Below are 19,209 nucleotides of genomic sequence, written 5' to 3'. Positions count from 1 at the left end.
GGTTCCAGACCACATCAGGACTTTGAGATGTCCTCCTGACATGAAGGGTGCTGTATAATAATAATAATAATCCTTGCATTTGATACAACACCTTTTTACATCGTTGAGACGTCTCTATGGTTGATTAACTATATTGTGTAGGTGAAACAAATATAAGAATTATTAATATATATGACAGGGGTGGTGGGGGGAAGGAATCACTCCCAAACTCTACAGTAAGTACTCTCACACTCACGCTCTGCCACAGAAGCTCCCGCTCACTTTGCAGCAAAGGTCTTCCGATAATTATCATGAGTGAAACCATGGCTGATCGTTCTCTGCCTTCCCCAGGAATATTGAGGCCAATATACTGAGGCTTCACGTTTTGCATTATTTAGGGTGGTAAGTAAAGGGAGCTTAGGTTTGAGGTTGTTGTTATCTGGGCCTGGTGGGTGCCATTATTTCAGAGAATCATATTAATAACAATGATGTAATTAATTAATAATAGGGATGATATTAATAATAATGTATTTTATAAGGAGTGGTTATTTTTAAGCATTCCCAGAGTTACCAGTGTATTACTCTCCACTGACTATATATCAAGCTGGAATGTATGAAGTTGTAGAAAATCTGTACATTTTCAGTAAGTGGATTAGTGGCTTGGGGTGCCTTTATTTTGATCGTTCGCTGTGTCAATTTTCCTGAGAGAATTGTGCAACAGGAGACTGGTTACGTCTTCAATAGAAGTACATTATTTTTAATTATTTATCACTTTAAAACGTCCATGGTAGGAATATGGCCTGAGCATAGGTTTTTACTTCACATATTCCTGTCCAAATCCACTCCCCTTCTTGTCCAGTCATTCTAATCTCCTAGGGTGGGGACTTCAGACTTTACACCTTCTTGCAAAGATTGTTCAACCTTTGGGATTTATAGTTGAAATCTATTTGAGGTGTTGCAGTGGCAGTAAATATTGCAAATAATGTTATCTAGGAGTCTTTGGGTGGTGCAGATTGCTCACTTTCTGGCTTTTATTTAAACTATTCGGTCATCCTATCTATTCCTATGGATGGACTTTCAGCCTTAGTGGCATCATTTAGAGAAGTTTGTGTACCTGTGTGTGTGTGTGTGTGTGTGTGCGTGCGCGCGCATGTTCATGTGTGTTGGTGAGAAAGCACTGTATGAGAGAGCGAGAAAGCCCACAAATTATACAGTCAATTCACTTTACAATATATTCTGTGAATCACTTTGAGACATCTCAATATTTGATAAGGCTCTATATCAAATACAAGGATTATTATTATCATTGTAAAAAAAACACTGTGTTGTGCTTTCGAAATTCTGTGACACATTAAACAATGTTTCACTCTGCACTGATCTGACCTGTTGTATGAATAAAAACATTTTAAGTCAATTTATTTAATTTCAGGGTAAACCACAAGATTCCCAAAATTGGTTTTTAAAAGCTCTTCAGAAACTTAATTTCTCTCTTGATTTAATAAACTTACATTTCAAACACTGTACAAATGCAGTTTTGTAACTTTTTTGTGCATCTGTGATAAATGGATTTTACTTTAATGTTCTTTGATTTTGCTATTGTGAAGGTTCTGCTAAGACTGTAAGAATAATATTATTCCTTACATTTGATACAGCGCTTTTTACAATGGGAGGCCACCACAGGATATCACAAGATTTACTTCAAAAGTGTAGTGACTTGTGATTTGTTTGAGAGCCACTGGTTTAACGTGTATCCAAAGGACGTCAACTCTGACGATTCAGCATTCCCCACAGCACTGCACTGGTACGTCATCCTGAACTGTGAGCTTAAAGTCCCAATACATTGCAGTTGCAAAAGCTTAAAACTGCTGCATGCGCCCATACCATTCTTCGTTTCAAAGCCCAGAAGTGATACACTTCCCATAGGATTTACAAAGTTATTGGTCCATTCATTGGTTGTGTCTTTAGTCTGTTGTTTCTACTTAAACTGGGGGGGGAAAGTGCCTCCTTCCACAGCGGCTTAGATACTAAAAGCCACCGCCTGGGGCATAGCTGATCCGACCAGATCAGAAAGTTGCACGTTTGATCTGCAGTCCATGCTGAGTTAGTTGAACTCAGTGGGGAGCTCAACAATTGAAAATTGGGCCCAGAATGTCCCCTGGTTAAAGGGGGGGGGAATTAAAGAAAAATAAATAAATGTTCTGATTGCTATCCAGGGCCCCCCACCCCACGTGATGTGTGCGGATGTTGGGCATGTAACCAGGCGCCCGAATCCTGTTTAGCCAACTCCTGTCAAACAGTCTGCCGGCACGGAGTCGCTAGGCTTGTGTATAAATAAATGGCCACTTAGCTGAGGTTCTGGAAGCTGGCTCATGCCTGTGGAAATACGAGGGTCAGTGTCTTCAGGAGAAGGGGGCACAGGGTTGGAGGTGTGGAAAATGTATTTACGAAAACCTATTTGCGTGACTAGAGTGCTCTCATGCAGCCTATTCTGCCAAGATATTCTCCTTTCCACTGCTGTAATAACTTGTCGTCTCAAGACCTTCCTCTTTGACCCCACCTTCGTCCACACTCCTACCTCCCACTACCCTCCACCCCTCTTGATTCCAATCCCTAGCTTGGGTACAAACCCTTAATTGTCCAGCGCCTTGCGACTGAAAAGCGCAATACAAATGTAATTTAGATAAAATAATAATATGTTGTAATCCAAGTCCAAGGTGCCTTTAAATTTTGTATTTGTTTTCAGCACTCTTCCGAACATCCAAGAGCATTTTGATAAAGTTTTTACTACATTTGTGACTCAGAGAGACTTATGGAGTATTAATAATAATCCTTGTATTTGACATAGCGTCTTTCACCCATGAGAACGTCTCAAAGTGCTTCACAGGATTTTACAATAAAGTGTAGTGACTGTGTATTTTGTTGCTTATGTTGCATAGGGCTCAGTGCTGTGCCTCTGTTTGTTTCAGTCTGAGTGGAATCCAGTGCGTTAATGTGTGGCTATTCTGAGCTTTTAAGAGTTGTGGGTAGAATTTTCACATGAAGCTTGATGGTAAAAGTTTCTTCACCCCAAATCCTTATTCACAGTGTGTTATGGAAGGGTTCAGGTTGCATCAATCGGGTGTGTGAAGTAAATCTAACTTGCCCTCAACGTTGACATCAATTTCACCTCTGCGAACCCCATTTTTCTTCCCTCTCTCTCTCTCTCTGCAGTGACAGCTACATTGTACGTGTTAAAGCTGTGGTTATGACCCGAGATGACTCGGGATGGTTACCACAAGAAGGGGGCGGTCTCAGTCGAGTTGGCGTCTGCAAGGTCGTTCAGCCAGAGGGCAACGGCAGAAGTGATTTTCTGATCCACGGTGAACGGCTTAGAGACAAGCTGGTAGGTGAAGCAGTTTGCAGAGTAAAAGCTTTGATGACTTCATGTCATTTAGCACCACTCCATCCGAGGCTCAGAAGGAAAGCATTTATTCTTTTGAAACCCGTGCAACTGCAATGACTTGACCTACTGAACAAAAGATAAATTTCCCCCTTTTTTTATAGCAGTTATAAACTTAAACCAGTCAAATAGTTGTGCAGCAATTGCTGTAATAAATATACCGGGCTCTTGGCTTGGCATGCCCCCTCATGCATCGTTTCATCAGTAGTTTAAAACGGCCACCCCCAGTTTTCACACATTCATTGCTTTTTACCTGCAGCATGGTATGTTTACAAACATGTTATAAAGTAAGACACAGGTTTTAAGTCTTCTCTCGATTGCTATCTTGGCGAGGGGAAAGCAGCCGTGTTGGCCAGTAAATTGGGAGAAGCTCCCTTCTCTTTTCAAACAGGGGCATGAAATCTTTTAACGTCCACCTAAACAGCTTTCACATTGTGAGACCTATACCACGACTATTGGGTCCATTACAGTGCGATTTGCTAAAGGCATCCTGGGGTTTAGCTCTTTATTCTGTTGAGATTCCGGACAACTCACTTATTTTACCATTACTATTATTTCTTACTCAGCCCTGAGCAATCACTATTTGTTTTTTTTAATTCCTAAGCTGCATTTGTATCTTACTACATGCAAAAGTGATTGATAAATCACACGTATAACGAATTGTTCAGAGAAAAAGCCTTCATGTAATAAGAAAATGATAATATGATAATAACTCTTGCATTTGATATAGCGCCTTATATCATTGAGACGTCTCAAAGCTCTTCACAGAATATACAGTAAAGTGAAGTGACCAACTCCCTAATGTGGTCAGTTTCTTTTTTGTAGACTGTTTTAGTTCAATATTGTACTGTAGAGTGATACAAACTCACAGGTGAGGTTAAATCTGCTAATTCCTCAGTCCGTTTGCTGACCTTCATAGGGGACTTATTTTGCCCTTTGTTATAGTGGATTATAACCTAATCAAAACTAATCTTACACAATATTGTAACTGCGATGCAAACAGGCGTTTTCACATGATTTCCAAAGTAAATATCAGCAACAGTGTTAATGGAGGCGACTCTGTTGGAGAGAGATCTCATTAATACAAGCAGCATCTGTATTCCTCACTTGAAATGCTGTGCTGGGGAATATTTTATGCTCCCTTAAGGAAAGACATGAAAGACAAGATATTGAAAACTGCTTAAGGTAGATTTGCACTGCTGCCCTGTTTCAGTATAATTCTATTCCTTTGGGTTTCCGCCTGGCTCAGTTGGTAGCACTGATGGAGTCAGAAAGTTGTGGTTTCAAGCCCACTTTGGGACTTTAAACTGGCATAGACAATGCTGAAGTTCCAGGACGTTGCTGTTGGAGGTTACATCCTTCAGGTGTCAAACTCAGGACACATCTGCCTGTTCAGGTGGATATTTAAGATCCGGCAAAGCTATTTGAAAAGAGAAGGGAGTTTCTCCTGGTATCCTGGCCAATAACCCCCACATAAATTTGGCTCTGTGTGGGACAATGTGGGACATTTATATTTTTTTTAAAAAGACTAATATTGATGCAGTTTAATCGGAAATAATAATAATCCTTGCATTTGATATCACAATTATAAGAGCAGAAATACAGTGAGTTGTAAATTTAGAACCATGCAAAATGCTGAATAAATGAAATTAAGCCACATAGAATTATCACCGGTGCTGGGCTCAAAAGCAGGAAGAATGCCAGTCCACACTTAATGTGTAGCGTATTTCTAGTATCTCCAGGGCGCAGGTTTATAAACAGACTAGCGCTCTAGTGAGGCGAGTTATAACTGTCATGTGCAAAGCTGCTAACAGGAGAGCTGATGTATATGTCGTCATTGAAAGGCAAGCTATCACATTTTTGGGGGGTCAGCCAGGTGTCTGACATCACCGTGCTTAAGAATATTCAAACCAAACTTGAGAATTCCATAATCCCACCTACACATGGAAATTCCTGAGATAGATTGTGGGAATGGAAGGGATGCATCCCGTTTACCCAATCCGGAAAACGTATTATGAAATCTTATTTTACATAATGCCTCAACCAGCTTGTTTTATTATTAATTATAAAAATCCTTGCATTTGATATAGCGCCTTGTCACGTCGTCAAGACGCCTGAACACTTTACAGGATTCACTGTAAAGTGATGTGACTGTATGTATTTGGTGGGGTTTTCAAAACTTTGTGGCTTGAATTGTAGAGAGTAGCAACAGAAGATTGCTGGAGGTTCTGATAATCCAGTTTTTAAGAGGATTACTTTAAGGCATTATTCATCATGCACCTCATTCAGGATATCGTGGGTGAATGATAAATTCAAGCTGATTATTTGTTTTTTACAGAGCATCGCAGTGCGCAATTTGGCTGCCGGTTCGCCTACGGAATACAGTCACCAAACTTTACAGTAAATCCTGTGTAAATCTTTGAAACGTCCTCTTGATGTGAAAGGTGCTGCATCAAATGCAAGGATTATCATTATTATTAACGCGGCAGCCAATTTGCACACAGCAACATCTCCCAAACAGCCATAATAATAATAATAAGCCTTGCATAATCCATGAAGCGAATGGCCAATTTTATTGTTATTATGGACAATTATTATTTAAAATTGCTCTGTCAAAATTGAAATTGAAATTGATGCTGTGAACATTATTTAAAGAAAACCTGATCTATATTTTTATTTTGAAACTACACTCTAGGTGGTATTGGAATGCTTCTTGAAGAAAGACTTGGTCTATACTAAAGCAACACCTACATTTCATCATTGGATGGTTGACAGCAGGAAGTTTGGACTGACATTTCAGAGCCCTGCCGATGCTCGAGCCTTTGACCGAGGAGTGAGGAAAGCAATTGAGGATCTTACAGAAGGTATCGTTCGTCTTTAAATCATGCGTTTGGGTTTTTGAGCTTCTCTTACTCTCCTGCAAAGCAAACTTTGCTTGTGTTTGATATGTTCGTAATGTAGCTAGTAATTACAGAGCCAGTGTATTACAGTCAGTATAAAACCTGGTTCATGAAAAAAACGCACAAAAGCTGATTTTCTGCAGAATGACACAGACTATATACAACATCAAACCAGCTCATTCGGCCCATCTGGTCTGTGACTGTGTTAATACTTCCATGAGCCTCCTCCACACATTCTCAATCCCTGTAAACTACAGGGTGTTCACAAAGTCCTGTTACTCCCATGTTTTTTTCTACAGTGCACTGACCAACATCTGAAACGTGTGGAAGAATGATAATAACTGTATTTAAAACTACTTCATTGTATTCAGTACAAATTTTTATTTTCTGTTGCTGTGGAGTTGAGTGTGACAATGTCTGACACCGGTAATTGTATTCAGGCGATCAGAGGATCGGTGAGTGTGTGTGTGTGAGAGCACCATCATTTTCATGACAGATAATGATCCGTCGCCATGTTCGTGCCACATCTTGCGTAACATGGATGGAGTGATGAGGAAGTTACCGGTGTCAGACATTGTCACACTCAACTCCACAGCAACAGAAAATAAAAATTAATTGTAAGATTTAAAAATACACACAGGGAGTAACTGGACTTTGTGAACACCCCTGTACGGGGGTATGGGGTAAAGGGTAGGTAAATGGGACTGAAAGGATTGCCCTTAAAAGAGTCAGCGCAGACACAATGGGCCGAATAGCCACCTTCTGTGCTTCTTGATTTCAGTCTTAAATGGCCTGGTTCTAATTTTAAGACGATGCCCCCTTGTTTTTGATTCCCCCTCTAGAGGAAATAGCTTCTCTGTATCTACCCTATCAATTTCCTTTGTCATCTTAAACACCTCATTCAAATCACCCCTCAACCTTCTAAACTCAAGGGAATACAATGTAAATTTTTGCAGCCTTTCCTCGTAACTTAATTCTTTAAGGCCTGGTAACATTCTAGTGAACCTGCTCTGCACCCCCTCCAGGGCCACTGTAAAGTGGATTGACTGTGTATTTTGTGGATGAAACACGGCACCCGGTCTCACATAGCAGTGTCCCACAAACAGCCATTGAATGAGCAACAAATTTTATTCTGGGGGATTATTGGCCCGGACACCGGACTATTTAATGTGGCACTTGCCTTTCCATTGTGATCTAAAGTTGCTAAGTTATACTGAACCCATCTGTCTTAGCTTTGTAACATCTATTTGGAATCCTGTAATTTTAAGTACCAACACAGTAGCCAGTCCTGGCTAACATCTGCCTTGCAAGAGACTTTTTTTTTGAATAGTTTTTCATTGATCCTGGAGGATAAAGCCTGGAGAAACCCCCTTTTCATTTTGAATTGCACCTTGGGGTCTTTAACGTCCACCTGAACAGGCAGATGGGACCTCATTTAACGTCATCCGAAGGACAGCACCTCTGACAATGCAATACACCCCTAACACTGTATTCGAGCGTCAGCTTAGACAATGTGATTCCAAGTTCCAACCATTTTTATTCAATTGCGGTCACTACCCATCCTGCAGTCCTGTTAATAATCATCCAGCTCATTTTTAAAGGACTTGGTTGACATTGCCGTCCTTCGGATGAGATGTTAAATGTTCGGGTGGTTAAAGATTCCATGGTGCTACTCAATAAGAGAAGGGAGCTTCTCCAGTTGTCCGAGCCAACAATCCCCAAGATAAAATTTGTTCGTTCATTTTGTGGCTGTTTGTGAGACATTGCTGTGCGCAAGTTAATTGTCGGATCACAGGATCCCTATGTTACAAGTGAACTTGAGCTTTAGTGAGGCTCCTTATAAAAAGGTCACTCTATATTGCACCAGGTTTGGTGGGACGTTGCTGAGTGTAACTGCCTGCTGCGTTTTGTCCACAAAATACACTGTCACTCCACTTTACAGAATATTCTGTGAAGAGCTTTGAGACGTCTCAATGACATGATAAGGCACTATTTTCAAATACAAAGATTATTATTTATAGTACGAAGGGAAAGGTATCTATAATTTTGTTTGTACAGCCTTTTAAGATTTATTTGGTAGATGTTGTCATTTTGGGCATGATTACATTTTCAGGAAATATTTTTTTCACTCTTTTCCCCCCCCCCCACCCAGGGTCAACCACATCATCTTCAACAATTCAGAATGAAGCTGAGGTCGGTGATGATGACGTGTTTATAGTAAGTACAGACCAGCACTGACGCTGTCCAGTCTCTCCTAGCCCCTGAACAACCTTCTTTGCAGTGGTATTACAGTCTTATTATTCACCAGCGATTCAGGTGTTGAGACTTGGAATGACAAACCCCTACGTGTAGGCCAGAAATCAAACGCAAGCTGTCTCTGTGGCACCAGATCTGGAGATAAAAAACTAAACTTGCATGCAGAGAGATGGTATTGCCCTAACGTCAAATGCTTTCAGTCCAGAAATCTGGTGATTGTACAAGGTGTCCACAAAATCGTGTTACCCCCGTGTTTTTTTCTCTACCGTGCAGTAAGTAACAACTGAAACATGTGGCAGAATGATAATGTATTTCGAAGTACTTAATTGTATTCATTAAAAATGTGTAATTGTATTTAGATGTCTAGAGGATCTGTGGCGTGAGCGGCATCATTCTCATGGCAGGTAATGATCCATCGTCATGTTCGGTGTGACATCTTCCGTAACATGATGGAGTGACAAGGCGAAATGCATCTCCAACAACTTGTTTCAATTACTTAGTAGTCTCACATTGCTGTTTTGTATCCAGGGGTAATAGGACTTTATGGACATCTTTTAGGTGCACACATTCGGTCTGTTTTTTGTATGGTCATAAACCTTTTTCTCCGTTTACAAATGAACATCTTTGAACAAAGACGTTGTGCCTGTTCGCAAGTAATTCAAGTGAGAAGAGGCTGCTTATTTTAATGAAGAATCTCATTCTATTAGATGTAGAAAGTTGCACAAGCTGAATCGCTTTTCCACAGTTTCCATCCATATTTATCTTGGTTCAAGAGTACAGCTATTCTAGCTCTGGTGGTCAAGTTATTTTGCTGGTGACATAAATTACTATTTGTAATTGATTTGTCCATATTTGTTGTGATGCAGATTACATTCACCAACCATACCTCGGGCAGAAGAGATTTCTTTCAGAATTCACACTGTGCAGTAATTGAGATGATCAGCTGATGTTAGTTTTGTTCTTTAAAAGTGATCTTTTAGTGTTGCAGTAATATTAACCCTTGTATTTGATATAGCGCCTTATCACGCCTTCAAGATGTCTCAAAGTGCTTCAAAGAATATACTGTAAAGTGGATTGACAGTGTATTTTGTGGGTGAAATACAGCAGCCAATTGCGCATAGCTGATTCCCACGTGGATTGAGTGACCAAATTATTATTTTTTTCCATTGTGAAAATGGAAGCTACCCTTTACATTGTGACCTAAAGTAGCTAAGTTACATTGAACCCATCTGCCTTAGCTTTATAACATCTATGTGGAATCCTGTCATTGTAAGCACCAACCACCACAGTAGCCAGTCCTGGCTAAGGTCTGCCTTGCACAGTTTTTCATTGATCCTGGAGGATAAAGCCAGATTTGCAATGTCCTGTTGCACTTCGACCAGACTGCTCTGACACTTGGCAATTCGTTTGCTTTCATTCCTTTGTCACTAACCTTAGAGACGAGCAACAGGAGGTTGGGTTAAAAGGTGACTTCCTGTGCTCTTCAGTCAAACTATCATTAGCAGCTGCTTCCCAACTACCTGCCAAAGTGATTTATTAGGGCGCCCTGGCAAGAGGAGACTTGCTCAGTGTGGAATCTCGCTCTGGTTTTAATGTAGCTGTCGTACAGCGCTTTGGAATGTTTGATTTTATGTTAAGTTTTTTTTAGGCCCCCACTTATCTCTTTCAAACTTATTTATGAGCTGGTAGGTAACCAGATAATACTAGCTGGATAACCTGGTTTATTGTTCTATTTCCTGTTTCTGTCACAGGTCCCTAAGCCAATGATGAATTACAGGCCGACAGGTCAGAGATGCGGTTGCTTTTTTGCTCTGTCAGGGCTGACCTGATGTGTGGTAGCAGGAATAAAGGAAGTGACCCTTCTCTGAAAATTGTCTGTATGAAGCCGAATAATTGTAGACAGCAGTGATACTGATGTGGATTTACAGCTTAGGGCCAGAAGGGTATGTAGCTCGTGAATTTTGGTGGCTAAGCAGAACTATGTCGCTGTGTGCTAATTGGCTGCCACATTCGCCCACATTACACAGCCACTACACTTTATCCATTGTAAACCTCGGGGCCGCTGTCTTGTAATCTAGTGGTTAGCACGCTCACCTTGCAAGTAAGTGAGAGGATCCAGGTTTGATTCCCAAGTGGCCAGAAACGTTAGGCAAATTTCCTTACTCCACACAACTCTGTTTACCAGCAGTAAGGAACCCGGTCGTAATCCAGGGTTAATAATCCCTTCAAATTAATTCACGACTGTTTGTGGGACGCTGCTGAGCACAATTGGCTACCGCATTTCACCCACAAAATACACAGTCAATCTACTTTACAACATATTCTGTGAAGAGCTTTGAGATGTCTCAGTGGCATGATAAGGCGCTATATCGAATGCAAGGATTATTGTTATTATGGTACACCCACAGTCATTAAAATCTTGGAATCTGGTGCCCAAGAGGGGAGGCATCCAGCCCTCGTTCTGTCCATCCCAGAATGAAGCTGCTTAAATCAGGATCTGAGTGTGTTATTCCATGGCAATGATCCCAAATCCCATCACTGTGGCAGTGTGCATTGAAGCTCGCAACAGACTCAAGTAAATTACTATGCAGCTCTGTAGATGTTTACTTTGTAACTTTCTCTATCTTATTCTCTTGCTTTTTCCCTCAATCTCCTTTTGCTCCCACCTGACATTGGATTCCATTTCATAGAAGAGCTGCATTATCGGAGTTGCCGTCCTTCAGATAAGAGTTTAAACCGAGATCCTGTCTGTGTCTTTTCAGGTAGATGTTAACTAACCCACTAACCGAAAAGAGAAGGGAGTGTCCTGTTCAGTACTCTTTACAGCAAAATTTCTGTGAAGTGTTTTGAGTCATTTCAATGAGGTGAAAAGGCACGACAGTGTATCAATAGTTTGCATGTTTTATCCGATTGTAAGTTCTCCCATTCAGAAGAAGGTTCTGATGTATTTAAAACAGTCATGGAAACAGAACTAAAAATGAGCAAGCTTAATATACAGGCTTGTTTCCTCTGATTTCCTGCGGTGTTAGTTTTACTCTGTTGAAAATGACTCAAAGTTGTAATCTGTCAGACAGCATTTGGTTTTGTTTAGGTCATACCGTCTCCATAATTCTCCACTACTGCACACGGTCTAGCGTTCAGAACTTTGTTTCAGTGTTATGGAGGTATTGTTCTTCGTGCCACAACTATGCAAAATGCTTTGTCTGAGTACTTTTGTGTTTATAAAGCATTATTTTTTACGGAAGCTTTGATTGGACCAAGCTGGAGCTGTGTAGGAGGTAAGCAAAGGTGTTTGTGGTCATTTGCAGATGGTGCTGCTGGTACGTACAGTGGTTGATTGCTGGATTTCTGTCCAGGCTGTTGTAGATACCAGCGTTTTGCATATTAACCATTTAATATTTAACCTCTTTTAGTTTAGTCTCAGCATGCACGCATTTCAAGACATTGGTACAAGATGAATATAAGGCAAATTTCTTTTTTCCGCAAGCCGCTGTTTACCAAGCCCAGTTGTTAGTCAATTGGTGGATTGTATTCCGGGGATAATAATCCCTCCACTCCCCCATCCCCACCAAAATTGATCACTCAATCCACGATTGTTTGTGGGACACTGCTGTGCACAATTGGCTGCCGCGTTTTCGCCCACAAAATACACAGTCAATCTGCTTTACAATGTAGTCTGTGGAGTGCTGTGAAATGTATCAATGTCGTGATAAGGCACTATATCAAATGCAAGGATCATTATTATTCTAAGATTATATAAAATAGAATGTAAGAAATTATATAATGATAATCCTTACATCGATATACCACCTTTCACATTAGGAGTCCCATGTCTCGAAGTGCCTCACAGGTTCACCCACTGCTCAAAACTGAGTAGTCCAAGCGGTGCCTGGTGTGGAGTGGAGGTGCGCAATATCTTTTCAGTTAAGAAAACTGTTCAAGCGGGAATCCTTCACTGCACGTGAAATTTTAAGTGAATAATAATAATAAGCCTTGCATTTCATATAGCGCCTTATCACATTTGTGACACGTCACAAAGAGCTCCACAGAATATACGATGAAGTGAATTGACTGTGTATTTTGTGGGTGAAACACGGCAGCCAATTGCACACAGCAGTGTCCCTCAAACAGTCGTGGATTTTTTGGGGAAAGCGAACAGCCAGTCGACTAACAACCAGGTTCCTACTTACTCCTAGGTAAACAGAGGCCTGTGGAATTAGGGAACTTCGCCTAAGGTTTTGCGCCGGGAATCAAACCCGGGTCCTCTCGCAAGGCTAGCACCCGAACCACTACTCTACGGGACTCCACAAGAATAATGTAGCTCAAGTGGCTCAAAGGTTCCAGGCCAGTTTTCCCGTCCCTCCCCCTTCGCGAGGTGGTGGAGAGGATACACAAATCGACTTTGTCCTCTTCTTTTGGCAGTGGCGTGCAGAACAGGCCAGCACAGCTTGTAAACATTATTTTGTTTGAGAAAGAGGTAGAATTTGGCAAGCGGACAACAAGATGATTGACAACTTCCTGTTAGGCCAGCGAGGATTAGGGAATCGCCTCAGTGTGCATAACTGCACTTTGAGCAAAGCCTGGGAACACGCTGAAAGGAAGTGGGATGTGAAATGAGTGCAGAGCTAAGCCTGGCCCAGAGCATCCGAGAGCTTTAAAAACAGCTCCATGCTTTCACTCTTCGTTGTGACCATCTGTCACGATGGTGACAGGAAGAGCGTTGGCACAGAATTGGTGAAGGGCAAACGTTTTTTAAGTTATATAAAAAAAAGTGCTTGTAATTGTATTATTCTGCTGCAAAAGTTTATTTTCATCGAGACTGAAACTTTGTGTGTGTGTGTGTGTATGTGTTTCTTATTCTGTTTACTGTTCTATGCTACAGTAATTCTGTCCTTCCTGTAAGGCGAAGGGCTTGCCAAAATCTGTTTTACATTCACAGTGCCACCGGTTTGACATAACTGTTGGTTGACTTAAAAAAATGCAGAGCGTCACAGATATTGCCCTACTAATAGAAACCAATCTGTTTACAGCTCTGGTACTCCACGTCACTGCAGTGGTTAGGAACTTGGTTGACATTCCAGTGAATTATACGGGACTGGATATTTTAGGCTTTAAAACCCCCGTGATTTCCTCATGTCCCTGGAAGGCACCTCGATGGCAAGGACAACACCCAGCGAGATTGGATTCCTCATGCTAACAGAGTGTAGGTGTGCGTCATTTGAGTCTGCATAGTGTCGCAGAGTAATTTAATTGGAGTGACTTCCCTGTTCACTGTATTTTCTTGAAATTTCGAGTGGAACGAATATGCATTTGCATTCAATTTTTTGCAATTCACATAGAATTTTTGAGTACAGTCAGATTCCGTGATAACATAACGTGGGCCCATTTTTAGCTTAGTTGGACCATGGTGAGGTAAGCCTCTGCGTTAACTGTCAGCTTCCTGCTTATTACTATTCCTGAATAGTGGATAGGAAGCAATGTCAGGGTGATCTGATGACATGGAAGTGCTGCCTGATGGCCATTTTTAACGTGCGCTGTTATAGTTCAGGGTCTGATTCCTCCCCTTCCCCCCACCCATGAACCCAACAAGGTCCAACTATAATGGGACTGGAGATTTGATTGTTTAGGAACTGTTTAACTATATAATTACCCTACCTGCAAGCAAGTTGCATTTTATATGTTTAAAGCTGAATGGCCTGTTCAGTTGAACTCTTATGTCCGTGAGTGATGTGTAATAAAAATTCCAGGGACGATCAGATGCCTACTGTGCAGCTGCTTCTGTTGACTTGGTAGATAAAAGAACTGTCTGGTGTATGTAACCATACAGATCAGGTCATGGGTTTCAATCCAAGTCCCGTTGGAGTCCCGGAGCGAAGCGGTTAGCACGCTTGTCTTGCAAGCGAGAGGATCCGGGTTCGATTCCCGGGCGGGGCAAAACCTTAGGCAAGTTTTTTTTTTACACCACACGCCTCGGTTAACCTAGCCGTAAGTAAAAACCTAGTTGTTAGTCGATTGGCAGATTGCTTTTAGGGGCCAAGTTCCTCAAAAAAATGTGGTCCCTCAATCCAGTGTTTTATGGGACACTGCTGTGTGCAATCGGCTGCCATGTTTCACCCACAAAATGCACCGTCAATCCAATTTACAATATATTCTGTGAAACACCTTGAGACGTCTCAACAGCACTATATTAAAGGCAAGGATAATTATTATATAAATCTGTGCTGTGTGGTTGATCTCTGCTCAGGCTGTTGGGGTCCTACAGTTAATTCTTGCATTTTGATATAGTGCTTTTCAAGGCAGGAGGATGTCCCAAAGCGCTTCACAAGGTATGCTTTACAATGTAGTGACTGTACTTGAGGGCAAGCATGGCAGCCAAATTGGCACAGTGGCATCACACAAACAGCCATGAAGTGAACAACCAATTTTAACTAAGGGGGATTGTTGGCCATGATACCAGGGCAAATTGCCTTGTTTTTTGAACAGTGCCAAGAGATCTTTCACGTCCATCTAAACAAGCAGGTTAACATCTCAATTGAAGGCTAGCATCTCCAACAACGCAGGATTGCATTGCAGTGTCAGTCGAGACTACTATATACAAGTTCACAATTAAACACAGAGCTTGAACTCACAACCTTCTGCCTCAGGGATGGGAGTGCTTCCAACGAGAAGGATAATCGGTCTCTGAGTTGATGCTCTTGGTTGCTATCCACTGCTCCTCCTATGTATGTTGGTAAAGACGAGACCTGCACCAGCTGGCGGGTCCCCATGGTAGAATAGCCTGCTGTCACTCATCATTGGGATTTCAGTATGATTCACCAGCACTGTGTGATGCTGTTCCTTTAAACTCGCTCATGAAGGAGAATTGTAAATGGAACTGTGTTGCTCAGTGCCATCTTGTTTTCCTGTGGAATAATAATCCTTGCATTTGAAAAAGCGCCTTATCACGCCATTGAGACGTCTCAAAGCGCTTCACAGAATATATTGCAAAGTGGATTTACCGTATATTTGTGGGCAAAACGCGGAAGCCAAGCATTGTCCTACAAACAGTCGTGGTGATCTCATTTAAATATTTATTTATTTATTGGAGGGATTATTATCCCCGGAAATCGATCAACTAATAACTGGGTTCCTACCAACTGCTAGGTAAACAGAGGCGTCTGGAGTAAGGAAACTTGACCAAGGTTTCGTCCTGCCCGGGAATCAAACCCAGGTTTGCTTGCAAGGCGAGCATGCTAACCATTGTACTACGGGACTCCACGCAATAATACTCGTCATAAGCGGGATTACCTATATATGGAAACTGTATTAAATATGGGAATGGAGACGGCTTAAAATTTGGGATGGGCAAGTCACTTGATGAATTTCCAATTGGCGATGCAGATCATTTTTTACACACATACACTGAGCGATGCCACACATTACTAGTGTCTGGAATTGACATCTGGTGCAGCTGTTAGCCTCATTGATCAGTCTCCGTGTGAACTGTGACATCTTCATCTGGACGGAAAACCTTTGTTGCTACGTTTCCTTTTGGAAAAAAAATGAAAATTTTATTTTAATGAGGATAATCTTTGGGGTTTTGATTTAGCTTGTTTTTCCCCGTCAGCCTGGTGTGAGAAACGTGCAGAATCCCATCAAGGTGTTCAAGAGCATCCAAACCAGACTGAGGGTTCCACGTGTGCACTCCAATTATGCAAGGAAATTCCCGTATCTGGAGCGGAGTGCATGCTCTTTCCCGAGAGGGACGCACCCTCCTTACCTAATTTTGGAGATTACGCACAGGTTGACAAGAGTCGAGGTTTAAGGTTCAGAGTGTTCAGCTAAAAGTTTCACCAGCTAAAACCGCATAGCTTGCCATTGAGAGGACTGTCTGGCAAGCTTCCCCGCTGCTTGCCCAGCTAGGATTTTGCTCGACTATTGACAAGCAAGCCTGCTTTAGGCTGGTCTTTACAGAAAGCTGTTAGAAATGCTCCCTTCGCCTGTGCTCATTTGTGAGCTTAACTCATATATCTATATATATATTTATTTTACACACACACACTATATATATAATATTTATATTATATTACACAACTTGTGTATAATATATAAAAAAGGTCATTTCCTTCACGGCTGTTTGTGAAACATTGCTGTGCACAAGTGGACTGCTGTTAGTACATTCACTGCACCTTTCCAGAAATGTGAAGTTACAGACGCAATATCAAATGTAACGATTATTATCACATACCAGTTTTCTTGTTTAAAATTGCACAGGTTTAGAATTCTGTGCCTTGTTTTGAGACCGACACAATCTTGCAGATTGGATTCATTATTGACTTAATGCTCTTTCTTCTCTTTCCCCCACCACCACATCTCTTTTTTTAAAAAAAAACTTGCATTTTTGCTCAGGAATGTTTAAGTGCAGTCTTAATTGGTGAGTGAGGAAGTACTTAACCGTTGGATCAGTTTGCTTGCTGTTATAGGTAACTCATTTTGTTGGCCGTGTTGAAGTGTAATTTGATAACATTGCGACTGGGAACATTGGACCTTGTACCGAAATATCCTACCTCAGCCTTTGCTGAATCCAATAATTAATTAAACTGAAATGCCACTTGGATATAGGGTCTGGTTTGCGAGGGGGTAGTGCAGCTTGGGGACAAAGGTGGGTACCATTTGGGGAGGTGGGCCAGGTGCAGTTTGCTGTAACGACACTGTAAAGTGTAGTGACTGTATTTTGTAGGCAAACGTGGCAGCTAATTTGCACACAGCAAATGAATGACCAATTTTACAGGAGTCCTGTAGGGTATTGCACTCAACTCCAGAGGACCCGGGTTTGATTCCCGGATGGGGTGAAATCTTAAGCAAGTTTCCTTACTCCACACGCCTCTTGTTTACCTGGCAGTTTACCTAACCCGTTTGTTAGTCGATTGGCGGATCTCGTTCCAGGGAAAATAATCCCTCCAAAAAAACACTAACGAATTTGGTCACTCAATCCACGCCTGTTTGTGGGACACTGCTGTGCGCAATTGGCTGCCATGTTTCGCCCACAAAGATACAATCAATTCACTTCAGAGTGTATTCTGTGAAGTGCTTTGAGATTTTCTCAACTGAGTGATAAAGCGCTATAAGCAAATACAAGGATTATTATTATTATCTGGGGGATTGTTGGCCAGGAAATTGGGAAATTCCCTTCTGCTTTCGAACAGTGTTGTGGGATTTTTTAACATCCACCTGAACAGGCAGACAATATCCTCGGTTCAACGGCTCATTCAAAGCACGGCATCTCCGACGATGCAACGCTCCCGCAGCATTGCACTGGACTGTCAGCCTAGTTCAAAGCCCCAACATGGGGGCTGGAACCCACAACCTTCTGACTCCAAGGGAAGAGTGTTACCAGCTGAGCACCAATTCTTGCTCTCTTTCTCAGCTGTTTCAGCTACTTCATGAGTGAAAACTGCCTCTCGCGTTATTGTTGGTGTGTGTCTGCTTGTGTTGATGGAGGTGGGGTTGGGTAACACTCTCCCCACTCTGGATCTAAGGATCAAGTACCTCATAACAAAAAGTGGAAACTTTCGCAATGTTAATGCTGCCCCAGCTCTTATCTGTCCACAAGACTGAAGATCCCAGTGCTTGTCATGTCATGGCACAGTCACAGAGCTTCAACTTCCATACAGGTGGGGCAAAACAAGGTGCTGCCCTGTCTTCACAAAGCCCGCCCGCACCCCCGCCCCTGATATGTCCACAAAATGCCCTCCCTTCAAAAACGGTGGATCCACAAAATACCTGTCTGTTGTAATTCTTGCACGTGTATCCTCACTCTTGACTGCTTGTTTTCCTGATAGCAGTTTGTACAGCAGTTCAGCAGGTCCTCCCTGCATTCCAGGGGCTCGGATTTCTTGTACAAGAAGTCTCAGGTAGAGACTCTGCAGGAAATGTTTGTACATGCTGTGTTCCAGGCAACCCTGGGGCAAAGGCATCTTGGCCCCAGACTGGTTTGAAATTCTGCACAGACTTGGTATCCCTTTCTCTGCAGGGAGGGGAAAGGAATGTGGCAGATCGCTATCTTTGTGGTTTCGCTCCAACGAAGTCGTTCTTGTGTGCAGCTGAACCAGTTATATCAATGGGATCACGACATGTTGTGGTTCCTCTGACTCGGAGGAGAGAATGCAGAGCCACAATTCTTGCTCTCTTTCTCTGCTGAGTTACATTGAGTGAAAACTGCGCCTCACTCTTTTGTGTTTAAACTCTTCAAAGTGTTTCACATGCACACACACACTCTGCAGATGTGTCATTGAGGAAGTTCACAATATATCCTGTAAAGTACTTTGAGACATTTCTACGACGTGATAAAGTGCTATATCAAATGCAAGGATTAATATTATTAGGAACCTGGTGTCCACCTGACTCAGCTCATCGGGATATTGAGCACATTGTCTAGGCCGAAGAAGCTCCAATACATTGCTGCCGGGAGGGGGGTGGCATTGTTGGAGGTGCCTTTCTTCAGATAAGATGTCAAACTTGGGTCTTGTCTGCCTTTTCAGGTGGATATTAAAGATCCCATGACACTACCTGAAGAGAAGAGGTATTCTGGCCAACAACCCCCTAGATTAAATTGATCATTCAATTCCTGGCTGTTTGTGAAACATTCCTATGCAT

At 41.9% G+C, this 19,209-nt stretch overlaps 1 protein-coding gene across 1 annotated transcript in view; it reads left to right on the top strand.

Moving 5' to 3' along the window:
- LOC103189150 (sprouty-related, EVH1 domain-containing protein 2) overlaps positions 1–19,209 on the top strand; it is an 85,973-nt gene that overhangs the window by 51,430 nt on the left and 15,334 nt on the right. The window contains exons 2-4 of the mRNA XM_007909452.2: positions 3,190–3,361; positions 6,114–6,282; positions 8,471–8,535. Coding sequence (XP_007907643.1) covers positions 3,190–3,361; positions 6,114–6,282; positions 8,471–8,535 — 406 coding nt within the window. The remainder of the gene's footprint in view (positions 1–3,189; positions 3,362–6,113; positions 6,283–8,470; positions 8,536–19,209) is intronic.

This window comes from Callorhinchus milii, unplaced genomic scaffold (assembly GCF_018977255.1).
Source record: "Callorhinchus milii isolate IMCB2004 unplaced genomic scaffold, IMCB_Cmil_1.0 Scaffold3, whole genome shotgun sequence".
In the NCBI taxonomy this organism is placed as follows: domain Eukaryota; kingdom Metazoa; phylum Chordata; class Chondrichthyes; order Chimaeriformes; family Callorhinchidae; genus Callorhinchus; species Callorhinchus milii.
The sequence above is the reverse complement of the archived record's forward strand: the minus strand, read 5'-3'. Positions and strand labels throughout refer to the sequence as shown.